This window comes from Dryobates pubescens, chromosome 3 (genome assembly GCF_014839835.1).
Source record: "Dryobates pubescens isolate bDryPub1 chromosome 3, bDryPub1.pri, whole genome shotgun sequence".
Classification (NCBI taxonomy): domain Eukaryota; kingdom Metazoa; phylum Chordata; class Aves; order Piciformes; family Picidae; genus Dryobates; species Dryobates pubescens.
In genome coordinates this window covers 12,495,234-12,520,949 of record NC_071614.1, presented here as the reverse complement: position 1 = coordinate 12,520,949, position 25,716 = coordinate 12,495,234, and the positions used below count along the sequence as shown (strand labels likewise).

The following is a 25,716-nucleotide window of genomic DNA, read 5'->3' as shown; positions in this document are numbered from 1 at the left end:
GCCCTGAACACCTCCAGGGAGGAGGCAGCCACAGCCTCCCTGGGCAACCTGTGCCAGAGTTTCACCACCCTCACTGCAAAGAATTGCTTCCTCATCTCCAGTCTCAGTCTCTCCTCTCCCAGCTCAAAGCCATTGTCCCTCATCCTGGCACTCCAAGCCTTTGTCACCAGTCCCTCCACAGCTCTTCTGGAGCCCTTCAGGTACTGGAAGGCTGCTCTGAGTTCTCCCTGGAGCCTTCTCTTCTCCAGGCTGAGCAGCCCCAACTCTCTCAGCCTGTCCCCACAGGGGAGGTTCTGCAGCCTCTGATCATCTTGGTGGCCTCCTCTGGAGCCTCTCCAGCAGCTCCAGGTCCTTCTTGTGCTGGGGGCCCCAGAGCTGGAGGCAGTGCTGCAGGTGGGCTCTGAGCAGAGCAGAGCAGAGGGGCAGAATCTCCAGTTCCCTCTTCCAGCTCAAAGCCATTGCCCCTCATCCTGTCACTCCAAGCCCCTGTCCAAAGTCCCTCCCCAGCTCTCCTGGAGCCCCTTCAGGTACTGGAAGGCTGCTCTAAGGTCTCCCTGGAGCCTTCTCTTCTGCAGGCTGAACAGCCCCAGCTCTCTCTGCCTGTTCTTATAGGAGAGGTGCTCCAGGCCTCTGATCGTCTCCTCTGGACCCTCTCCAGAAGATGCCCTCACAGCAGAATGCACAAAACCCTCACTGGCTACACAAATTCTTGACAACAGAAATCAAAACTCTTCCTGCAAGTAATTAATCCATAATTATTGCATTAATGACCTCATGCTTGAACACTCTCCATCCAGAAGAGAGCAGCTGGGTAAATAGAGAGCCAAGGCTGCTGGGTGTCTTGATGAGGGCATTGAGTCCATCATCAGCAAATTTGCAGATGACACCAAGCTGGGAGCAGATGTTGGTCAGTTAGAGGGCAGAAGAGCTCTGCAGAGGGACCTTGCCAGGCTGGACAGATGGGCAGAGGCCAACAGGATGGCATTCAACAAGTCCAAGTGCCAGGTGCTGCACTTTGGCCACAACAACCCCAGGCAGTGCTACAGGCTGGGGGCAGAGTGGCTGAGAGCAGCCAAGCACCTGGGGGTGCTGATTGACAGCTGCCTAAACATGAGCCAGCAGTGTGCCCAGGGGGCCAAGAAGGCCAAGGGCATCCTGGCCTGCATTAGGAAGAGTGTGGCCAGCAGCAGTAGGGAATTCATTGTGCCCTGTGCTCAGCACTGCTGAGGCCACACCTTGAGTCCTGTGTCCAGTTCTGGGCTCCTCAGGTTAGGAAGGAGGTTGAGATGCTGGAAGGTGTCCAGAGAAGGGCAACAAAGCTGGGGAGGGGTCTGGAGCACAGCCCTGTGAGGAGAGGCTGAGGGAGCTGGGGTTGCTTAGCCTGCAGAAGAGGAGGCTCAGGGGAGACCTTCTTGCTCTCTGCAACTCCCTGAAGGGAGGTTGTAGCCAGGTGGGGGTTGGTCTCTTCTCACAAGCAAGCAGCACCAGAACAAGAGGACACAGTCTCAAGCTGTGCCAGGGGAGGTTTAGGCTGGAGGTGAGGAGAAAGTTCTTCCCAGCAAGAGAGATTGGCCATTGGGATGTGCTGCCCAGGGAGGTGGTGGAGTCCCCATCCCTGGAGGTGTTCCAGAGGGGATTGGATGTGGCACTTGGTGCCATGGTTTAGTCATGAGGTCTGTGGTGATAGGTTGGACTGGATGATCTTTGAGGTCTCTTCCAGCCTTGGTGATTCTGTGATGCTGTGATTCTGTGTCTGTCTGGAGCTGAGTTTGAGAGTTCTCTCCTGTAGGTTTCTCTGTTTGAGTGGTGCCTCTCCAACTGCTTGTTTCAAACCAAGCTGTCATGCATGCAGCTTCAGCCCAGGTGGAGGCAAACCAGGATAAACATTTCAACATGTTTGTGATACTTGTCCCAGACTGCTGAGACCTTTCTTCTGCATCTCCCTGGCTCTGTATAGGTCTGTAGTTTGAGAGGGTGCAGCTGGTGCCTCCTGTGAGAAGCCCAGCAGCATGTTTGCTTCACAGCTAGGTGTTCTCACCACAGTTCTGGTATGAACATGGAAAATAGCACATGGGAACTGAAAGTCTTGGTGTTGATGGATGAGAAGCTCCTATGAGGAGGGGCTGAGGCAGCTGGGGCTGTTCAGCCTGAAAAAGAGAAGGCTCCAGGGAGACCTTAGAGCTGTCTTCCAGTGCCTGAATGGGCTCCAGGAGAGTTGGGGAGGGACTTTTGACAGGGGCTGGGAGTGACAGGGTGAGGTGGAATGGCTTTGAGCTGGAAGAGGGGAGATTGAGACTGGAGATGGGGAAGAAAGTCTTTGCAGTGAGGGTGGTGAGACTCTGGAACAGGCTGCCCAGGGATGTAGTGTAGGTCCCATCCCTGGAAATACTCAGGGTCAGGCTCAATAAGGTTCTGAGCAGCCTGATCTAGTGGAGGATGTCCCTGCTGACTGCAGGGGGCTGGAAGAGCTTTGCAGGTCCCTTCCAACCCAAACCTGTCTATGAGCCACAAGATTAGAAGAAAAAGCAAAGTAGAAAGAATGTTGGTTGCTGAGCACTCCCCAGGAGCCAGCAGTGCCCTCATGCAGCCCTGCAGGCAGCTGTGTGCTGGGCTGCAGCCAGAGCAGTGTGGGCAGCAGGGCAGGAGAGGGGATTCTGCCCCTTGACTCTGCTCTGCTCAGACCTCACCTCCAATCCTGCCTCCAGCTCTGGTGTCCCCAGCAGGAGAAGGACACAGAGCTGCTGGAGTGAGGCCAGAGGAGGCCACAGAGATGCTCCAAGGGCTGGATCAGCTCTGCTATGAGCACAGGCTGAGGGAACCTGGGCTGTTCAGCCTGGAGAAGAGAAGACTCCAGGGGGACCTCAGAGCTGTCTGCCAGGACCTGAAGGGATCCTGCAGGAAGGCTGCAGAGGAACTTTTCCTGAGGGTGTCTGGAGACAGGCCAAGGGGGAATGGTTTGAAGGTGAGGGAGAGCAGGGTTAGACTGGAGCTGAGGAAGTTCTTCAGTGTCAGGGTGGTGAGGCTGTGGAAAAGGCTGCTCAGAGAGGCTGTGGATGTCCTGGGGTGTTTAAAGGCCAGGTTGGTTGAGGCCTTGAGCAGCTGAGTCTTGTTGAGAGGTGTCCCTGCCCATGGCAGGAGGATGGAGTAGATGATCTCTGAAGTCCATTCCAACCTGAGCCATTCTGTGCTTCTATGAGAACACAGCAGCTGAGAGTCACTCAGTGCATCTGAGCACACTCCAGCAGACCTCACACCACAACCTAAGCTGCTTTTCCACCTCTGCTGCATTACTGAGATCCAACATTGGGTGGGAAGCTGACTTGGAACATTACTTTTCCAGCCTGCAACTGCCATGGACATGCCACTGATTGCTACTACGATGCTGACGTTGATCGGCGTGGAGAGAGCTTAAACATCCATGGGCAGTATGAAGGTGGAGGAGTCTGCATCAACTGCCAGGTAACAAAGGCATTGTGCTCCATTTAGGGAAATCACCTGTGAAGGAGGCCTCCTGAATTAGCACAAGCCCTGTGAGGAGAGGCTGAGGGAGCTGGGGTTGCTTAGCCTGGAGAAGAGGAGGCTCAGGGGAGACCTTCTTGCTCTCTCCAACTCCCTGAAGGGAGGTTGTAGCCAGGAGGGAGTTGGTCTCTTCTCCCAGGCAAGCAGCACCAGAACAAGAGGACACAGTCTCAAGCTGTGCCAGGGGAAGTTTAGGCTGGAGGTGAGGAGAATGTTCTTCCCATTGGAATGTGCTGCCCAGGGAGGTGGTGGAGTCCCCATCCCTGGAGGTGTTCAAGAGGGGCTTGGCTGTGGCACTTGGAGCCATGCTTTAGTTGTCAGGAGGTGTTGGGTGACAGGTTGGACTTGTTGATCTCTGAGGTCTTTTCCAACCTTATTGATTCTATGATTCTGTGAATTGGGCCTGTGGCAGTAGCTTGGAGGCTGAGCAGTGCAGAGAGCTCCATTTCTCTGCTGTTGTTGCTTGTACTTGAAGCAGGGGTGAAGGGGAAAGGTGTCTGAAGTGAATCCACATTTTATAGCATTGCTTTTTGATGTTTCTGCTGGGAGCAGAACCCAAAGTGCTGCTCAGACTGGGAGCACTGACCATGAGCAGCAGCCCCAGCAGAGTCCTGGGTGCCCTGCTCATGAACTGCCCCACCAGTACCTCCCTTAAATCATCCAGTCATACACTGCACTGGGTTGGAAGAGACTTCTAGAGGTCACCTTGTCCAACCCCTCTGGAGTAAGCAAGGACCTCCCGAACTACATCAGGTTGGTCAGAGCCCCATCAAGCCTGATCTTGAGTGTCTCCAGGCATGGGGCTTCCACCACCTCTCTGGGCAGCCTCTTCCAGTGTGTCACAACCTTCATTGTGCAGAACTTCCTCCTGATGGGCAACCTAAATCTCCCCTGCTCCAGTTTCAATCCAGCTGATCACTATAGGCCCTTCTAACCAGCCCCTCCCCAGCTCTCCTGTAGGCTCCTGGAAGGCTTCTCTAAGGTCTCCCTGCAGCCTTCTCTTCTGCAGGCTGAGCAGCCCCAGCTCTTCCAGCCTGTCTTCATAGCTGTGGTGCTCCAGCTCTCTGCTCACTTTTGTGACTGATGCAGGTCTATGTCCTTCCCGTGCTGAGGACTCCATAGCTGGACACAGCACTGCAGATGAGGTCTCACCAGGGCAGAGCCAAGTGGCAGAATCACCTCTAGACCTGCTGGCCACACTTCTTTTGATGCAGCCCAGAATGTGGTTTACCCTCTGGGCTGCAAGTGCCCACTGCTGGCTCCTGTCCAGCTTCTCACCCACCAGCACCCCCAAGTCCTGTTCTGCAGGGCTGCTCTCAGTCTCATCACCCCCAGCCTGTGTTGATGATTGCCCTGAGCCAGGTGCAGCACCTTGCACTCCACTTATTGGACCTCATGTGGTTCACCTGGGTCCTTGCTCAGCCCTGACTTGCAACACTCCCTAAGGGGAAACTAAACAGAGAGTGGGGGTCTGGGAGAGCTGCTTTGATGCTCCAGGGCAAAGCTTCCCCTTCTGGTTCCTTGTTCATAAAAGTACCAACTCTCCAGGATGCCTGATGGCCATGGTGTCATCAGCTGATGCTTGCCACTGCTGCTGCAGCTCCTGCTGCCCTCCTGCAGGGGAGAGCTCTGCTGCCCAAGCTGGGATGCCTCAGCACTGTGCCCCAGGCAGCTGGGTGTCTGTGCTGGAGCTTGCATTACTGACACAGATTTTCCTGTGTGCCTAAAACACCTTTCTGGAGACCAGCACTGGTTTGTGCTGGTCTGAGACACATCAGGGTTTGGTTTAGTTTGATCTTGCTGATCTTCCAACAGGGAACAGATAGGAGAAGGAAAAAAAAAATCACTGTGCACTTGCCTGGTTAGTGTATGTGTGGTGATAAGGAAATGGCACAAAAAGAGAGGGCAATGGTTTTGAAAGGAGCAATGGCTTGAAACTGAAGCAAGGGATATTTAGGTTGGACATCAGGAGGAAGTTCTGCACAGTGAGAGGTGAGACACTGGAACAGGTTGCTCAGAGTGGGGGTTGACCCCCTGTCCCTGGAGACATTCAAGCTCAGACTTGGTGTGTCCCTGGGCAGCCTGCTCTGGTTGGAGGTGTCCCTGCTGCCTGCAGGGAGTTGGACAAGATGCCCTTTGAGGGTCCCTTCCAACCCAGTGCTATCTGTGACCCTGTGAGACACCACGTGATAGGGGAAAGAGGGGAGGTTCCCCCAGGGTTTCACTGTAAAAAAGCCTCTTTTTAGTAATGCTTTGAAGAAGAAGCTCAGTTGCTTTGTGTGAGAGCTCCATGGCTGTCCTCTGGAGAGAGCAGGTGGCTAAAGAGCAGCAAAAGATGAGCGCTGCCTTCGCTGCAGTCGTGTGCCGGTTGTTCCCTGTGCTGAGCCTTACTCAGCTGGACACAGAAGCACTGCAAAGGATGTTGCCATTTCTTAGCTCATCCCAGTTCCCCTTTTTCAGCTCATTTTTCTCCTTTTGTTTTGTTTCACACAGCACAACACAGCTGGTGTGAACTGTGAGAAGTGTGCAGAAGGTTACTATCGGCCTCACGGGGTCCCAGCCACTGCTCCCGACGGCTGCAGACGTGAGTCCCTCCCTGGGGAGCATCTCCTCCTGCTGCTGCCTGGGCTCACAGGGGCTGCTGGCTGTCAGCAAGGCATGGGATGCATCTTCTGCACCCCCTTCTTGGTGGGTGTCAAGAAGAAGGGGCCAGGCTCTTTTCATTGTTGTCCTGATAGGACAACAGGCAATGGATACAACCTGGAACCCAGGAGGTTCCACCTCAACACCACGGAAAACTTGGGTGCTGTGAGGGTGCTGGAGCCCTGGAGCAGGCTGCCCAGAGAGGTTGTGGAGTCTCCCTCTCTGGAGACTTTCAACACCTGTCTGGACATGTTCCTGTGTGACCTGCCCTAAGGGATGCCTCTTTGGCAGGGGGCTTGGACTGGATGCGCTCCAGAGGTCCCTTCCAGCCTCTACCATTCTATCAGTCTATGGTCTTTTGGGGAGGCAAAATGAAAAGAAAGGCCAAAAGATCTTGGAGATCTTGACTTTCTGTGTTGCTTTAGACCCTTCTAATGATATTGTCCTCAGCTTTTGTGTCATATGGGCATAAAGGTCCAGACCAGAAGCATGGACAGCAAGAGGAAATCAGCCAGGAAAGGCTGCTGAGGAGCTGGGATCAGATGTGCTGCTGCACACCTCACAGGGAGGAGGCACAGCCTCTGGGCAGCCACCCTCACCTCCCACCCTCATGACCTTGCATCTCTTAGCTCTCTGATGTACATGTGAGGGACCCTTTGGCTCTTGGTCACTTGAAAGCTTTGTTCTATCACTCCAAAGGCCATGAAGATCACTCAGCTAGTTCCAACCCCCCTGCCGTGGGCAGAGGAGAAAAACCGAACCCCCTGATTCTTGAAACAATGAGATGCTCACAAGTGCAGATTTGCTGTTAGATTGCTCTTGTGCTCTGCTGGGAAAGGCAGATTACTTCTTTTCCCATGAATGCTAACTGCTGATCCTTCCTCAGCCTGCAGATGCCCCTGGGAGCGTGCAGAGGGCTGTGAGGAAGGCTCTGGCCGCTGCTTGTGTAAGCTGAATTTCCAGGGAGAAGAGTGTGAAGGTTGTGCTGATGGATTCCATGCTTATCCATTCTGTGTCTGTAAGTACTCCAATCCAAATGCCTCTTTCCCCATCTTTTAAATGTGCAGTAAAGAATTCACAGTGTCCCTTACCCTTGCCTTGGGTACAACATCTGGCCCTGCAGCTCCAGCTGTTTCCACAGGCTGATGAATGCTCACAGCCCTGAAGGCAGCCTGGTTTGTTGTACAGGACAGTGGCTACTTGGAAATCAGAGACACTGCTGTAGCCTCACAGCTCTGGGCTCATCTAAGATAGGGAGGCCACAGCCTGTCTCTCAGTAACTCATGAACTCCAGTCCTAAAGCCCTGGGCAAATGGTTTAACAAGGTCTTGGGGTGATTTAGGTACAAAGACCACTTGGACAGGGAAGTGGAACATAGAATCATGGAATCACAGAGTTGTTTAGGTTGGGAAAACCCTCTAAGATCATTCAGTCCAACACCAACCCAGCACCACCATTGCCACCAAACCATGGCCACAGGTTTCTTGAACAGCTCCAGGGATGGAGACTCCACCACTGACAGAGAGCAGGGTTAGAATGGAGCTGAGGAACTTCTCCTCAACAGAGAGAGGGGAGACTGTGGCATAGGCTGCCTGGGGAGGCTGTGGATGACTCCTCCCTGGGGGTGGTTGGATGAGGCCTTGAGCAACCTGGGCTAGTTGAGAGGTGTGTCCCCCTCATGGCAGGGAGGTTGGAGTAGATGATCTCTGAGGTCTCTCCCTACCTAAGCCATTCCATGATTCTATGGTTCTCAGTGGAATAAGATGCAGGTGAAGCTGCTTGCTCCAGCCAGGTCAGTACCACCCTTGCTGTGTTGTTGTTTGTCAGGACTGTTAATGAATTGGATGTGTCTGTTTCAAACTCACCTCATTGCTTCTTTTCTTTTACAGACTTTGCTGCACATCCTTTCACTTCTCCAAACCCACCAGATGCTATGGCTGGAGACATAATAGGCAAGTTCTTGGTGTGTTTTTTTCCCTCCTGTCACTGTTTTCCCCATGCTGCCAGTGGTGCCTGCTCTTCCATGGGGATTTCTGTGGCAATTTTGCCCCTCTTGGTATTGATCTTGCAGAGAGCCTTTGCTCTTGTCAGGAGGTCATTCTGCCCTGTGCTCAGCAGAGAGCATCAGTGCAGAGTACAGGGGCACAAGTGTTTTGAAGCTGAGGGAGAGCAGGGTTAGACTGGAGCTTAGGCAGAAGTCCTTCAGTGTGAGGGTGGTGAGACTCTGGAATAGGCTGCCTGGGGGGGCTGTGGCTGCTGCCTCCCTGGGGGTGTTTAAGGCCAGGCTGGATGAGGCCTTGAGCAGCTGAGTCCAGTTGAGAGGTCTCCCTGCTCATGACAGGAGGATGGAGTAGATGATCTCAAGAGGTTCCTTCCAACCCAAGTCATAGAATAGAATAGAGTAGAGTGGAATAGAGTAGAATAGACCAGGTTGGAAACGACCTTGGAGATCATCAAGTCCAACCTATCACCCAGCACCATCTGATCAACTAAACCATGGCACCAAGTGCCTCAGCCAGGCTCTTCCTAAACACCTCCAGTTTAATCATCCAGCCAGTGGACAGTTGAAGTCTTTTCCTCAGTGGGTGTAGCAGACACTCAGATACCAGCAGACAGAACAAATCCCTGTGTGTGTTCACCTCTCCCAGCTGCTTTCCTGAGGCTGCCTGGAGCTGCCCCCACAGCCCACAAAGCCTTGGTCTCCTGTGCCACTTCCCTCCTTCCCCCAGCATCCAGCACAAGTGCCTGGCTGTGCCCTGTCCCACATCTTCTTCTCTCACTTCAAGGAGGAGAAAAAAACAAAGAAAGAGCCAAATAAAGATAAATAATTGAACCCAGGAGAAGACAGACCTTGAGCTGTTTACATTGTCAATGAGTCCCATTTGGGTCTGAAGGCACAGGAAGGGCAGCTTGGAGCTTCTGTGGCACCAGGAGGTGTAAACTTGATGACAGGTTATTGTACTTTCATTAATGAGGTTTGTGGGGGGGAGGAACACACAAAGAGTTTTGTAGCTTCGAGGGCAGTCATTAGCCAGCACTGCTCTGTTTCTCTCTGCAAAAAAAAACCCCATGAGGAGCTGCCTGATGTTTGTGCACCCACTGTGTTCCTTTCTCTTCCTTTCCTTCCCTGTTGTACCTAGCAGGTGGCTGCAGCCCAGGACATTTCGGCCCCCGGTGCCTGCGTAAGTGCCGTCGTTCCCTTGCTGCTCAGGGCTGTGCTCTGCAGGCAGTGCCAGCCTTGGCCTCCAGCTGAAAGAGCAGCTCCAGGCTGCAACACTGCCAACACTGCAACATGCCACAGCAGTGTGCCCTGGGGGCCAAGAAGGCCAGTGGGGTCCTGGGGTGCATCAGAGGAGTGTGGCCAGCAGAGCCAGGGAGGTTCTCCTCCCCCTCCGCTCTGCCCTGGGGAGACCTCACCTGGAATATTGCATCCAGGTCTGGGCTCCCCAGGTCAGGAGGGACAGGGATCTGTTGGAGAGAGTCCAAGGGAGGGCTCCAAGGGTGCTGAAGGGACTGCAGCACTGCCTGGGGAGGAGAGGCTGAGAGCCCTGGGGCTGTTGAGTCTGGAGAGGAGAAGACTGAGAGAGATCTGATCAATGTCTATCAATAGCTGAAGGCTGGGGGTCAGGAGGGAGGGGACAGGGACAGGCTCTGCTCAGTTGCTCCCTGGGATAGGACAAGAAGCAATGGATATAAACTGCAGCACAGGAGGTTCCACCTCAACTTCTTGACTGTGAGGGTCCCAGAGCCCTGGGGCAGGCTGCCCAGAGAGGTTGTGGAGTCTTCTTCTCTGGAGCCTTTCCAACCCTGTCTGGATGTGTTCCTGTGCAGCCCTTTCCCTTCCTCCCTTTCCCTCTCCCTGTTACCCCTTCCCTTTACCCCTCACCTCCTCTCCTCCCCTAAAATCTGTCTCCTCATTTCCAGCCTGTGAATGTAACCTGTGGGGATCCCAGCCTGAAGTCTGTGATGTTTCTGGGAGGTGTCTTTGTCGCTCTGGAGTAGCTGGAGAGCAGTGTGACAGATGCCAGCCTGGCCACCACTCCTTCCCTGCCTGTCCAGGTGAGTCTGCCCTCTGCATCTACAGCACCAAACAGGCCCCCAGAGCCAGGGCAGCTTTTCAGGTGCTGGTTTTGCAGTGGCCAAAACCATGCTCACAGCACTTAGGTGGCAAGGGACTCTTGGGCTCTACAGTGAAATCACAGAGTCAGAGAATGGACCTTGGAGGTCATCTAGATCCCATCTCCCTGCCATAGGCAGGGATGCCTCTTACTACAGCGGCTTGCTCAAGGCCTCAGCCAACCTTATTTTCAGCACTTCCAGCCTTGGAGCCTCCACAGCTTTCCTGGGACACCTGTTCCCATGTCTCACCACCTTCATGGGCCTCAAGGTCTCTTCCAACCTGGCCATGAACACTTCCAGGAAGGAGATGTCCACAGCCTTTCTGGGCAGCCTAATTCCAGAGCCTCATCACCCTCACACTGAAGAACTTCTTCCTCAACTCCAGTCTAACCCTGCTCTCCCTCAGCTTCAAACCATTCCCCCTTGGCCTGTTGCTAGACACCTTCAGGAAAAATCCCTCTGCAGCCTTCCTGCAGGATCCCTTCAGGTCCTGGCAGGCAGCTCTGAGGTCCCCCTGGAGCCTTCTCCTCTCCAGGCTGCACACCCCCAGCTCCCTCAGCGTGTGCTCACAGCAGAGCTGCCCAGCCCTTGGATCATCTTTGTGGCCTCCTCTGCACTCACTCCAGCAGCTCTGTGTCCTTCTCCTGCTGGGGACACCAGAGCTGGAGGCAGGATTGGAGGTGAGGTCTGAGCAGAGCAGAGCCAAGGGGCAGAATCCCCTCTCTTGCCCTGCTGCTCACCCTGCTCTGGCTGAAGCCCAGGCTCTGCTTTGCATTCTGGGCTGCCTGAGCACAAAGCTCTAACCATTGTATATTTGTGTGTGTTGGACTGAATCAGGTAGCAGTCTGAAGCAGATCAAACCAGTGCTGAATGTGTTTGAATTTCTACCATCAAAGGCTCAAGAGTGACACAGAAGCTTAAAAGAGCATGGGAAAACAAATTGCAAATGACAGAGAGTGGTTAGAGATAGATGAAAGTAATCAGAGACAGGCAGGGGGAGTGCTGAAAGCTGCTGAAGCTCACAGCTTGTTCTGTTAATCAGCTGCTGTTGAAATGTGAACCAATGCAGCATAGAATCATAGAATCAACCAGGCTGGAAAAGACCTCAGAGATCAGCAAGTCCAACCTATGACCCAACACCTAACACCTCCTGACAACCAAACCATGGCACCAAGTGCCACATCCAGTCCCCTCTGGAACACCTCCAGGGATGGGGACTCCACCACCTCCCTGGGCAGCACATCCCAATGGCCAATCTCTCCTGCTGGGAAGAACTTTCTCCTCACCTCCAGCCTAAACCTCCCCTGGCACAGCTTGAGACTGTGTCCTCTTGTTCTGGTGCTGGTTGCCTGGCAGAAGAGACCAACCCCCACCTGGCTACAACCTCCCTTCAGGGAGTTGGAGAGAGCAAGAAGGTCTCCCCTGAGCCTCCTCCTCTCCAGGCTAAGCAGCCCCAGCTCCCTCAGCCTCTCCTCACAGGGCTGTGCTCCAGACCCCTCCCCAGCTTTCTTGCCCTTCTGCATGCTGTGGTGGGAAGGGAGCAGCCCAGCCTGCTGCTGCTGCTTGGAGTCATCATCTGCAGAAGGGAGGCAGATCTGAAGCTCATTTGCTGCTGCTGCTGCAGGCAGAGCTGCTCTCTCTGCTCCTGCCTTTTAGAACTAAAGAGAAGCTTGATTCCTGTGCTGGGCCCCCCCAACATAAAACTGCCAGAGCAGCTCAGCTGAAAGCAACTGCAGCTGGATTGAGAAGCAAAACTACAATCTGAAATGTGGAATGCAATGAATATGTGCAAAATAGACAGGATTTACATATAGGTACCATTTATAACCAGCACAAGAACCCCCTCAGGACAAAATCAGGGGGCTACTATTATAGCTTCCCCCTCCCTGCTCCTTTCCCCCCTGTGCAAGGCAAAGGAGAGAGGAGAGCAGAGAGTAGGCTCTTAGTACTTAGCCACAAGAAGAACACAGCCAAGGTCAGCAAAGCCAGCAGAGCAAAGGAGGAGAAGAAAGAGAGAAAGAGTTCGAATCACAGAATGATTTGGATTGGAAGGGACCTTGAAGATCATTGTGTTCCAACCCCCTGCCATGGGCAGGGGCATCTTCCACCAGCCAGCTTGCTCAAGGCCTCATCCCACCTGGCATTAACAGCTCCAGGGAGGGGACATCCATGACCTCCCTGGGCAACCTGTTCCAGTGTCTCATCACAAGCACAAACCCTATGAGGAGAGGCTGAGGGAGCTGGGGCTGCTTAGCCTGCAGAAGAGGAGGCTCAGGGGAGACCTCCTTGCTCTCTCCAACTCCCTGAAGGGAGGTTGTAGCCAGGTGGGGGTTGGTCTCTTCTCCCAGGCAAGCAGCAGCAGAACAAGAGGACACAGTCTCAAGCTGTGCCAGGGGAGGTTTAGGCTGGAGGTGAGGAGAAAGTTCTTCACTGAGAGAGAGATTGACCATTGGGATGTACTGGCCAGGGAGGTGGTGGAGTCACCAACCCTGGAGGTGTTTAGGAAGAGCCTGGCTGAGGCACTTGGAGCCATGGTTTAGTTGTCAGGAGGTGCTGGGTGATAGTTTGGCCTTGATGATCTCTGAGGTCTCTTCCTAGCTGGTTGATTCTGTGATTCTATGATTCAGCTCTTAACATGATTTTCCCTTTTGCACCCAGTGCTGGTTTGTTTAGATTCTATCACTTTCTGCTCAAGATCTGTGGAAGATTTTTCCTAGGCACAGCCTGAAGCTACCACAGCTCCCTAGGGATGGTGTCAAAGCCTTTAAGCAAACCAGTGCTGTGAAGTGGGGACAGAATGCAGCACAAGGAGGTGGCCCCTGCTGTAGATGATGGGTTTGGAAGCTGCAGTGTTTATCTTTCTCTGACACTTGACTTCCTAGCAAGCTCCACATTTTTTCCAGGCATCTTTGAAATAAACACAACAAAGGCAGAAGGCCTTGGCTGAGGCAGAAGGAGGAACCCAAGGGGGAAGCAGGAACCTGAGAGTGGGAAGGCAAGACAGAGTCTATTTGACATTCCTCTCTCTATCAGTATAAAATCCAAGTGATTCACTGCAACACTTGACCACCTTGCTCAAGGCCCTATCCAACCTGGCTTTCAACACTTCCAGGCTTGGAGCCTTCCTGAGCAACCTTTTCCAATGCCTCACCACATTGAGGGGAGTGTGGCCAGCAGAGCCAGGGAGGTTCACCTCTCTCTCTGCTCTGCCCTGGGGAGACCTCACCTGCAGTATTGCATCCAGTTCTGGGCTCCCCAGTTCAGGAGGGACAGGGATCTGCTGGAGAGAGTCCAGTGGAGGGCTCCAAGGATGCTGAAGGGACTGCAGCACTGCCTGGTGAGGAGAGGCTGAGGGACCTGGGGCTGTTGAGTCTGAAGAAGAGAAGACTGAGAGGGATCTGATGAATGTCTATCAATATGTGAAGGCTGGGGGTCAGGAGGGAGGGGACAGGGACAGGCTCTGCTCAGTTGCACCCTGGGATAGGACAATGGGTAACAGATATAAACTCCAGCACAGGAGGTTCCACCTCACCATGAGGAACTTCTTCACTGTGAGGCTCACAGACCCCTGGAGCAGGCTGCCCAGAGAGGTTGTGGAGTCTCCTTCTCTGGAGCCTTTGCAGCCCTGTCTGGATGTGTTTCCCCCCCCTCCCTTTCCCTTTCCCTGGTACCCTTCCCCCCCACCTCTTCTCCTCCCCTGAAATCAGGGCTGTACCTGCAGCAGCTGAGAGTCCCAGGTGGGCTCCCACTCATGTACCTGGAAAGAGTGCCCCTGTGTGACACCCAGCATCATTTCAGTACAGTGACATATCTGTGGTGCAGCTGTTGGCCTAGAGTAGTGGTAACTGCAGGAGAAGCTCCAGTCTGCAGGAGGTGCTCCAGTCTGACTGGGCTTTCAGACTCACACCCTTTAGCTGTGTGTGTGATGTGCTGATGGCTGCAGGCCACTCATGCCAGCTTGTGGAATTAAGTTTCACAACTTGCATCAGGCTGGAAGGGATCCAGGGGGGGGCTTATTGACAGCTGCCTAAACATGAGCCAGCAGTGTGCCCAGGGGGCCAAGAAGGCCAATGGCATCCTGGTCTGCATCAGGAAGAGTGTGGCCAGCAGGAGCAGGGAAGTCATTGTGCCCTGTGCTCAGCACTGCTGAGGCCACACCTGGAGTCCTGTGTCCAGTTCTGGGCTCCTCAGGTTAGGAAAGATGTTGAGGTGCTGGAAGGTGTCCAGAGAAGGGCAACAAAGCTGGGGAGGGGTCTGGAGCACAGCCCTGTGAGGAGAGGCTGAGGGAGCTGGGGTTGCTTAGCCTGCAGAAGAGGAGGCTCAGGGGAGACCTTCTTGCTCTCTGCAACTCCCTGAAGGGAGGCTGTAGCCAGGTGGGGGTTGGTGTCTTTTGCCAGGCAAGCAGCAGCAGAACAAGAGGACACAGTCTCAAGCTGTGCCAGGGGAGGTTTAGGCTGGAGGTGAGGAGAAAGTTCTTCACTGAGTGAGTCGTTCGCCATCGGGATGTGCTGCCCAGGGAGGTGGTGGAGTCCCTGTTCTGGAGGTGTTCAAGAGGGGATTGGATGTGGCACTTGGAGCCATGGTTTAGTTGTCAGGAGGTGTTGGATCATAGGTTGGACTTGCTGATCTCTGAGGTCTTTTCTAACCTTATTGATTCTCTGATTCACAGGTAGCATGTTGGGTAAATTCTGGTGTAAATAGCCCTGTACCTCTCAGGACAGTTATTGTCTGTTGGTTTCTCTCTGTGCAGAATGCAACTGTGCTGCTGTGGGCTCAGTGGAGGACACTTGTGGTCCTGGAGGGCAGTGTCTGTGCCACAGGAACTATGCAGGCCTCAGGTGTGATCAGTGTGCTCCAGGTTACCACAGCTACCCCAGCTGCCTGCGTGAGTAAAGCCCTTTCCTCCTTTGGCTGGCCTTGCCCTTCTCATTTCTGCAGCACAAAAAAATAGCCTAATTCCTCAAATAGTATTTATTTCCATCTAAAACTACTGATACAGCCATGGTAGTTTTGTTCCATCCAAAGCTGGCGACAAAACCACTGAAGGACAAGGAGCAATGAATGTAAGCTGCAGCGCAGGAGGCTCCACCTCAGCACCAGGGGGAACCTCTTGACTGTGAGGGTCACAGAGCACTGGAGCTTGGGGAGGAGAGGCTGAGAGCCCTGGGGCTGCTTTGAGGTCTCTTCCAACCTTGGTGATTCTGTGATCATTGCTCTGTTGTTCTTTTTCTTCCAATTTCATCAAGGTGTCAGCAGTGAGTGCGACCCCTCAGGGAGCCTTGCTTCTCCTTCTGTAAGTATCCTCCCATGGCAGCTAACTTGTTGGTGGTTCCTGTGTCTTTGCTCAACACATTCAGTCCATTGCCCAAGGCCTGGAGTCTGAAAGAATTGCAGGGGTTTACTTACTCATGCAAATAAGGAGTGGAGTTAAGCAGAGAAAGAAACTTTGTGTTTGGTTCTCTGCTTGTATCAGGGCACCTACCTGGTGGGGTTGAGGGTTTGTCTTCTGTGTGTGAATATGCATCCTATTGGTGTCTCCTTGGTGTGCTAGGACACTAATCTAGGCATGAGATGTGCATAGAAGCTTCTGCAGGTCTCAGAGATCTTCTGCTTCTAGTTTCACACAGAATCACACACACACAGAATCACCAAGGTTGGAAGAGACCTCAAAGATGATTGAGTCCAACCTGTCACCACAGACCTCATGCCTAAACCATGGCTCCAAGTGCCATGTCCAATCCTCTCTTGAACACCTCCAGGCATGGGGACTCCACCACCTCCCTGGGCAGCCCATTCCAACAGGCCAGCTCAGCCCCAATTTATCCTGCACACAGGAATTCCCTCTGTGTGGCTGTTGCTCTTTCACTGCTCTTGGCTGTAATACAGCACAGAAACCACACTCATTGCTCAGTGTGTAGTGAAGAAGATCCAGAGGGTAAGTGGAAGAAGCATCTCTGTAGGCTCAGGTGTGCAGCTGTGTGTATCCTCCACCAACAAAAGGAGGAGTAAGTATGAGAAGGAATAAGTCTGAGCAGTGGGAGAAGTGTCTGTGTAGGCTCCTGTGTCCAGCTTTGTGTATCTTCCACCAACAGAGGAAGGAGTAAATATGAAAAGGAGTAAGTCTGAGCAGTAGAAGCAGCATCTCTTTAGGCTCATGTGTCCAGCTGTGTGTATCTTCCACCATCAAAGGAAGGAGGAAATATGAGAAGGAATAATTCTGAGCAGTGGAAGAAGTGTCTGTGTAGTCTTAGGTATACAGCTGTGTGTGTCTTCCACCAACAGAGGAAGGAGTAAATATGAGAAGGAGTAAGTCTGAGCAGTAGAAGCAGCATCTCTTTAGGCTCATGTGTCCAGCTATGTGTGCCTTCCACCATTAAAGGAAGGAGGAAATATGAGAAGGAATAATTCTGAGCAGTGGAAGAAGTGTCTGTGTAGGCTTAGGTATACAGCTGTGTGTGACTTCCACCAACAGAGGAAGGAGTAAATATGAGAAGGAGTAAGTCTGAGCAGTAGAAGCAGCATCTCTTTAGGCTCATGTGTCCAGCTGTGTGTATCTTCCACCATCAAAGGAAGGAGGAAATATGAGAAGGAATAATTCTGAGCAGTGGAAGGAGTGCCTTTGTAGGCTCATGTGTACAGCTGTGTGTATCTTCCACCAACAGAGGAAGGAGTGAATATGAAAAGGAATAAGTCTGAGCAGTAGAAGCAGCATCTCTGTAGGCTCATGTGTACAGCTAAGTCTGTCTTCCACTAACAAAGGAAGGAGTAAATATGAGAAGGAATAATTCTGAGCAGCAGAAGCAGCATCTCTGTAGGCTCATGTGTACAGCTAAGTCTGTCTTCCACTAACAAAGGAAGGAGTAAATATGAGAAGGAATAATTCTGAGCAGTGGAAGGAGTGCCTTTGTAGGCTCATGTGTACAGCTGTGTGTGTCTTCCACCAACAGAGGAAGGAGTAAATATGAGAAGGAGTAAGTCTGAGCAGTAGAAGCAGCATCTCTTTAGGCTCATGTGTACAGCTAAGTCTATCTTCCACTAACAAAGGAAGGAGTAAATATGAGAAGGAATAATTCTGAGCAGTGGAAGGAGCACCTCTGTAGGCTCATGTGTACAGCTGTGTGTGTCTTCCACCAACAGAGGAAGGAGTGAATATGAAAAGGAATAAGTCTGAGCAGTAGAAGCAGCATCTCTGTAGGCTCATGTGTACAGCTAAGTCTATCTTCCACTAACAAAGGAAGGAGTAAATATGAGAAGGAATAATTCTGAGCAGTGGAAGGAGTGCCTTTGTAGGCTCATGTGTACAGTCTTCCACCATCAAAGGAAGGAGTAACTATCAGAAGGAATCAGTCTGAGCAGTGGAAGAAGCATCTCTGTAGGCTCATGTGAATCTCCCACCAACAAAGGAAGGAGTAACTATCAGAAGGAAGCAGTCTGAGCAGTGGAAGAAGCAGCTCTGTAGGCTCATGTGAATCTCCCACCAGCAAAGGAAGGAGTAACTATCAGAAGGAATGATTATATTGAAGGAAAGTTGCTTTTAACCTTTGTTCAATGCAGCCAATATCTAAAGGCAGCTCTTAAAAAGGCTGTAAGAGAATTGGAAAGGCTGTAAGTTGGCACAGAGAGAGCAAGTCAGGCATGGAAAATGAATGCAAGGTGCAACAATCCTCTGCTGATGGTGTGAGACAGACAAATCTGTTTCAGCAGCCTCAGCCTGCCTGCAGGTGTGTGAGGCAGTAAGCTGCCTCAGCTGTTCACTGGGTCAGGTCTTTCTCAGCAGTGTGTTTTCATGGAGCAGATGAACCCATTTTAACTGCTTTCTGTCACTAGGGCTTCTGTCAATGTCTTCAGCACGTTGAAGGTCCTACCTGTAGTAAATGCAAGCCCTTGTACTGGAACCTGGCCAAAGAAAACCCTGAGGGATGCACAGGTACAGCTTCTTCATGACATAATTCTTTGGCTTATGGAATGTGCTCATTTCTGTGGAAAGTCAGCCTCAGTGCCCCATCTCTGGTGCTCAGTGAGTTTCACAGCTCCTGTTAACAGCCTGGGGGTTGTGCTGCTGAATTGAACAACAAATGACCCATTAGAAGGCCAAGGGCATCCTGCAGTGGATTAGAAGGGCTGTGGGGAGTAGATGATGAGAGGTTCTCCTCCCCCTCTATTCTGCCCTTGTGAGGCCACATCTAGAATATTGTCTCCACTTCTGGGACCCTCTCTTCAAGAACCTCAGGGAACTGCTTGAGAGTCCAGCACAGAGGCACAAAGCTGCTGCAGGCCATGGAACCTCTCCCTGTGAGCACAGGCTGAGGGAGCTGGGGCTTGGAGCCTGAGGGCTGCCCTCATTGCTGGGGAAAAAGATGTGCAGGGCTGGAGCCAGGCTCTGCTCAGGGATGGCCAAGCACAGCACAAGGGGCACTGGGGACAAGCTGGAGCAGAGGAGGTGCCAGGGGAACAGAAGGGAAAACTGTCCCTGTGAGGGTGCTGAGCCCTGGAGCAGGCTGCCCAGAAAGGTTGTGGAGTCTGCTCTGGAGACTTTCCAACCCCACCTGGATGTGTTCTGTGTGCCCTGCCCTGGGTGACCCTGCTCTGGCAGGGGGCTTGGACTGGGTGATCTCCAGAGGTCACACTCTGTGCTTCTGTGATCCCAGCAGTTACTTTTAGAAGTGAAAACCATGGGCAGTGCTGGGTTACACTGGTGTGTACCTCATACAGCCCTGTGGGGGTTTTACTGAAGTGAGACAGGATTGCTGCCTTTAACACTGACCCAGGACCTGCCATACTGTGTAGCCAAAGAGCTGTGCTTGCATTTCATGGAATCACAGAATTGTCAGGGCTGGAAGGGACCTCAAGGCTCAGCCAGTTCCAATCCCCCTGCCATGGGCAGGGCCACCTCACACTACAGCAGGTTGCTCACAGCCACCTCCAGCCTGGCTGCAAACACCTCCAGGCAGGAGGCTTCCACCACCTCCCTGGGCAACCTGTGCCAGGCTCTCACCACCCTCATGGGGAACAACTTCTTCCTCACATCCAATCTCAATCTCCCCACTTCGAGTTCTGCTCCATCCCCCCCAGTCCTATCCCTCCCTGACACCCTCAAAAGTCCCTCCCCAGCTTTCTTGGAGCCCCCTGCAGATCCTGGATGGCCACAATGAGGTCTCCTGGGAGCCTTCTCCTCTCCAGCCTGCACAACCCCAACTCTCTCAGGCTGTCCTCATAGGGGAGCAGCTCCAGCCCTCTCCTCATCTGAATGTTTCTAAGCAATTGTAAACCCAAACTCAAGACCAGTTCTGCTAAACACAGGTTAGAGCACTTCAAAACACAACACTAAATCAATCACATATGGGAACACAGAATGGCTTTGTTAGGAAGGGACCTTAGTGATCTACTCCAACCCCCTGCCATGGGCAGGGACACCTCTCAACTAGCCCAGGCTGCTCAAGGCCTCATCCAACCTCACCTTGAACACCTCCAGACAGGAGGCAGCCACAGCCTCCCTGGGCAACCTGTGCCAGAGTCTCAGCACACTTGTACTGAAGAACTTCTTCCTCAGCTCCAGTCTAACCCTGTTCTCCCTCAGCTTCAAACCATTCCCCCTTGTCCTGTCTCCAGACACCCTCAGGAAAAGTTCCTCTGCAGACTTCCCCTCAGGTCCTGGCAGGCAGCTTTAACATTCCCCTGGAGCCTTCTCCTCTCCAGGCTGCACACCCCCAGCTCCCTCAGCCTGTGCTCATAGCAGAGCTGCTCCAGCCCTTGGAGCATCTCTGTGGCCTCCTCTGCACTCACTCCAGCAGCTCTGTGTCCTTCTCCTGCTGGGGACACCAGAGCTGGAGGCAGGATTGGAGGTGAGGTCTGAGCAGAGCAGAGCCAAGGGGCAGAATCCCCTCTCCTGCCCTGCTGCCCACTCTGCTCTGGCTGCAGCCCAGCACACAGCTGCCTGCAGGGCTGCATGAGGGCACTGCTGGCTCCTGGGGAGTGCTCAGCAACCAACATTCTTTCTGTTTTGCTTTTCCTTCTCACCTTGTGGCTCATAGACAGGTTTGGGTTGGAAGGGACCTGCAAAGCTCATCCAGTCCAGCCCCCTGCAGTAAGCAGGGACATCCTCCACTAGATCAGGCTGCTCAGAACCTATTGAGCCTGACCCTGAGTATTTCCAGGGATGAGGCTTCCACCACCTCCCTGGGCAACCTGTGCAGTCTCTCACCACCCTCACTGCAAAGACTTTCTTCCCCATCTCCAGTCTCAATCTCTTCCAGCTTGTGGCAGTATCCATCTGCCTCTCTGAACCTTCCAGCAGTAAACCCCAGCAGGTTGTGCAGTGGTTCAGAGCTGCAGGTTGAGGGTGGGTTGGTTTTCCTGCAAAGTGGGAGAGACAAAATGCATCTTGTCTTGTTTTTATCTATGCAGCCTGCCAGTGTGATGTGAGAGGAACACTAAGTGGAGTTGGAGAGTGCCAGCAGGTAAGGCCAGGCATGAACTGAATGGATTTTTGTGAGGTAAATTGTTGTAGCAGTTGGCTGAGGTAGAAATCCTGGTACTTATTAATTCTTTTGCACATACCTTGGCTGGGTTTCTACAGCAAGGAAAAGGTTTTAGGCAGGATTTTTGGCTATCCTGGAGATGTGCAAAAGTTCTGACCATTTGTCCTCATTCTGAGTTCATGGATTTCCTTGAAGATGGTAGATGGCAGGTGTCCAGGGAGTATAGAATGCTTTGAGGTTAGAAGGCACCTTAATGATCATCTAGTTCCAACTCCCTGCCATGGGCAGGGATGCCTCCTCCCAGCCCAGCTTGCTCAAGGTCTCATAGAGCCATAGAATTGTTAGGGTTGGAAGGGACCTCAAGGATCATCCAGTTCCAACCCCCTGCCATGGGCAGGGATGCCTCACACTAGATCAGAATCATAGAACCATAGAACTGTTTGGGTTGGAAGGGACCTCAAGGATCATCCAGTTCCAACCCCCTGCCATGGGCAGGGACACCTCACACTAGATCAGAATCATAGAATCATAGAACTGTTGGGGTTGGAAAGGGACCTCAAGGATCATCCAGTTCCAACCCCCTGCCATGGGCAGGGACACCTCACACTAGATCAGAATCATAGAATCATAGAACTGTTGGGGTTGGAAAGGGACCTCAAGGATCATCCAGTTCCAACCCCCTGCCATGGGCAGGGATGCCTCACACTAGATCAGAATCATAGAACCATAGAATTGTTTGGGTTGGAAAGGGACCTCAAGGATCATCCAGTTCCAACCCCCTGCCATGGGCAGGGACACCTCACACTAGATCAGAATCATAGAACCATAGAACTGTTTGGGTTGGAAGGGACCTCAAGGATCATCCAGTTCCAACCCCCCCTACCAAGGGCAGGGATGCCTCCTCCCAGCCCAGCTTGCTCAAGACTACATCCACCCTGGCCTTCAACACTGCCAGGCTTGGAGCCTCCACCACTTCTCTGGGCAACCTGTTGCTCTTTTGTGTCAAGATTTGAATGTTTTCCCTCTTTAGTCTTAGAGGGGATTGAAAGATTCAAGTTCTGCAAAAGGTGCTGGGGCCTGTCTGATGAGCTTCCTTTCTTGCCAGGCAAATGGACATTGCCACTGCAAAGCAAATGTTTGTGGGGGTTCCTGTGACACTTGCCAAGCTGGGTTTCATGCTCTCCAAGACAAGAATTATTTTGGCTGCCAAGGTAATGTGCTGGGGCTCTTTAGTAGAGAATCAGAGAATCACTGAGGTTGGAAAGGGACCTTTGAGATCATTGAGTCCAACCATTGCCCCAACACTACCAAGGCTGCTGCTAAAGCATGTCCCTGAGAGCCACAGCTACACTTTGGCTTTGAATGCTTGCAGGGATGGTGACTCCAGCACCTCCCTGGGCAGCCTGTTCCAGGGCCTGACCACTCTTGCAGGGAAGAAGATTTATCTAATATCCAACCTAAACCTCCCCTGGCACAACCTGAGGCCTTTTTCTTTCATCCTTGTTGCTTGTTACCTGTGAGAAGAGCCCAACCCCCACCTGGCTCCAGCTCCTCTCAGGGAGCTGTAGAGAGCAATGAGGTCTCCCTCAGCCTCCTCTTCTCCACACTCAACACCCCCAGCTCCCTCAGCTGCTCCTCCCCAGCCCTCTTCTCCAGACCCTTCCCCAGCTTGGTTGCCCTTCTCTGGCCCTGCTCCAGCCTCTCAATGTCCTTTTGGGAGTGAGGGATCCAAAACTGAGCCCAGCACTCAAGCTGTAGCCTCACCAGTGCCCAGCACAGGGGCAGGAGACCAGTTTCAGTGGAAAGAGTTTGCTAAGGGAGGTAAAACTTAAGTGTTGGCTCAGCAGTGCTGAGCAGAGAGCCATTTTGCTTCCTGCCTTAGACCTTGATACTAAAAGTGCCTTTTAGTGTCTGCCCCAAGTCCTGTGTCCTCCAGAAATTCACTCAGTGGTGTTATCCAGCATGGTTAAAAGCTTGCATGTGCTGTTCTGTGAACACTTGTGTTCTTGGGAGCCAGTTTTGCAGGACAAACTAAGCATGGGAGAAGCAGCAGAGGCTGCAGAAGTCACACCTTATCGTTTTCCTAAGGTAGATTTTGGGCTCTGGGTTGTTTGCAATTGTTCGTTGTGGTATGGTTGTAGAAATTCTACCTTATTGGCTCCATCTCTGAAGGGCTCTTCTGCACACCTGCAGCAATGTGGCATGGTTCAGGGCTTGTGGGTTTGGAAAAACACTGCCTCCTGTCACCTTCCAGGGGGGAATAAAGCAAGCAACCACAAAGATGGGAAGGCAGAAGCAGTGCAGCTTCTCCATGTGTGGGGAAGAGGCTGAGGGGCTGTCCTGGTCCAGAGAGGGAGAGAGCCTCAGTTCTTTGGAACATTCCTCTGTCATGAAATTAAAGGCACAAATGAGCCCCAAATATCAACAGCCCTGGAGGCTATTTATTAACAGAATAGAGTGGATGGAACAGAAGAAGGGAGGAGGATGGGGTGGAAATAGAGAGAGAGAGGGAGAAGAGAGAGAGAGAAGAGGAAAGCAATTATATTGACAGAAGGGAGAGAGAGAGGGAAAAAGAGAGGGAGAAGAGGAAAGGAATTATATTAACAGAAGAAGGGAGAGAGGGGGGGAAAGAGAGAGAGGGAGAAGAGGGAGAGAGAAAAGGAATTATATTAACAGAAGAAGGGAGAGAGAGGGGTAAAGAGAGAGAGGGAGAAGAGGAAAGGAATTATATTAACAGAAGAAGGGAGAGAGAGAGGGAGAAGAGGGAGAGAGAAGAGAAAAGGAATTATATTAACAGAAGAAGGGAGAGAGAGAGGGAGAGAGAAGAGAAAAGGAATTATATTAACAGAAGAAGGGAGAGAGAGAGGAAAGAGAAGAGAGAAGAGGAAAGTAATTACATTAACAGAAGAAGGGAGAGGGGAAAGAGAAGAGAGAGAGAGAGAAGAGGAAAGGAATTCTATTGACAGAAGAAGGGAGAGAGAGAGGGAAAAGGGGGAGAGAGAAGAAGAAAGGAATTATATTACCACCCCCCAAGTCGTTTTGGGTCTGTGGAGGAAGGCTGCTGCTGCTTTGGCGTGGAGATGTCATCCTTGTTGGCTGTGCTGTCCTCTGCTGGAGGAGGGGAGGGAGAGATCCCAAAGCCCAAGCCCAAGCCCTTCCCTGAGCAGCCTCTTCAGCTCCATGAGTTGCAGCAGGCAGAACTTTGGGACATGGAGAGAGGGATCCTCCTGGTCTGCTGCCTCCAGGCTCCATGGTGATGTCTTTTCTCCTGTCTGTCCTTTTCTCTCCTTGTATTTGCTTCTCCCTTGCTCTTCTCCTGAGCAGGCAGTGCTCAGGTCTCTGATAGAGTTTTTAGTCACAGGTGTTTTTAGGTCTGTGTCCAGGTGGTGAATCCATTGAATCCTTTCCACCATCCTCCCTTTCCTGGGTAGCTGATGGGTAGAGATGATCCTGTCTGTGCACATTCCAGGGAGTCCTTGCCCAGTGGCACCTGCTCACCACCCCCTCCCTTGGCAGCTGTTGTCTGGGTGAGGAGCAAAGGTGATTTGATCCTTGTGGATTAACATCAGGAGAGGCAAGGTTTAGTCTCTTACAGGGGCCCTACAAATAGGAAATGAATCCTTAGTGATGTTTAACTTGTGCAGGCAAGGGGGAGGGGGTGGGGGGATGTGATAACTGTTATCAGTTTGTTCTCTGACATTTGGCTTGTGGTCTTTGCCTGCCAGGCTGCTGGTGTGACGCTGGAGGAGCTCTCAGCCCGCTGTGTGCTGCACCCTGGGGCGGCTGCCAGTGCCGGGCGCACGTCGTGGGGACCTCCTGTCAGGAGTGAGTCTGGCTGCAGCTCCTTGTAGCCTGTGCCTCAGCATAGTGCTTTTGACACTGCCCACAGGCCCCTGGCTGTCTTTCATGTGAGGTTCTGGATTTGCTCATAAATGAACTGATAAATTGCATTAGAAGCATAGCATGGTTTTATTGGGACAGCCCTTTCAGCTCATCCAGTCCCTAGCTCTGCCAGGGCTGGGGTAAACCCTGGCCCTCTGCACCACATCTCTGCCTCTTGGAAACACCTCCAGGGATGGGGATACAGCCACCTCCCTGGGCAGCCTGTGCCAGGCTTGGAGAACCTTTTCTGGGAAGAAGTTTCTTCTAATGTCCAACCTCAGTCTCCCCTGGCACAACTTGAGGCCATTTCCTCTCATCCTGTCACTTGTTCCTTGGGAGCAGAGCCCAACCCCCACCTCACTGCAGCCTCCTCTCAAGGAGCTGTAGAGAGCAATGAGGTCTCCCTCAGCCTCCTCTTCTCCACGCTCAACACCCCCAGCTCCCTCAGCTGCTCCTCCCCAGCCCTGTTCTCCACACCCTTCCCCACCGTTGTTGCCCTTCTCTGGATCTGCTCCAGCCCACTAAGATCCTTGGAGTGAGGAGCCCAAAACTGACCCCAGCACTCAAGCTGTGGCCTCCCCAGTGCCCAGCACAGGAGGACAATCCCTGCCCTGCTCCTGCTTGTTATATTATTGATATCAGTTTTGCTGGGCAGTTTCCTTCTGTGATTTTAAGAAGCTATTTTAACCTTGTTCCTTCAAATCCCCAACCCCTGGCTTGCAGCAGTGTTGTTCCCTGTGCAGCTCTGTGTCTGCCAAGAGTTATGCAGGAGAAGTGTGTAAGCTGTGAAAGCTTTTGGAAAGGGAATTCTCATTGGAATCATAGAACCACAGAATTGTTGGGGTTGGAAAAGCTCTCTGAGCTCATCCAGTCCAACATCAACCCAAGCCCACCATGGCCACCAAACCCTGGCCCCAAGAGCCATGGCCACAGCTCTCTGGAACACCTCCAGGGATGGTGACTCCACCACCTCCCTGGGCAGCCTCTGCCAAGCCCTGACCAACAGAATCCCAGAACTGATTGCATCCTTCTTATCAGCTGTCTTGAATTTCTGAGCTGCTATCCTCACTCATCA

General features: G+C 52.5%; 1 protein-coding gene across 1 annotated transcript in view; it reads left to right on the top strand.

The window, feature by feature from the left end:
- LAMA3 (laminin subunit alpha 3) overlaps positions 1-25,716 on the top strand; it is a 169,955-nt gene that overhangs the window by 29,336 nt on the left and 114,903 nt on the right. The window contains exons 8-16 of the mRNA XM_054180143.1: positions 3,341-3,459; positions 6,013-6,103; positions 7,049-7,180; positions 10,087-10,221; positions 15,528-15,574; positions 18,109-18,208; positions 20,686-20,738; positions 21,865-21,970; positions 24,485-24,584. Coding sequence (XP_054036118.1) covers positions 3,341-3,459; positions 6,013-6,103; positions 7,049-7,180; positions 10,087-10,221; positions 15,528-15,574; positions 18,109-18,208; positions 20,686-20,738; positions 21,865-21,970; positions 24,485-24,584 — 883 coding nt within the window. The remainder of the gene's footprint in view (positions 1-3,340; positions 3,460-6,012; positions 6,104-7,048; positions 7,181-10,086; positions 10,222-15,527; positions 15,575-18,108; positions 18,209-20,685; positions 20,739-21,864; positions 21,971-24,484; positions 24,585-25,716) is intronic.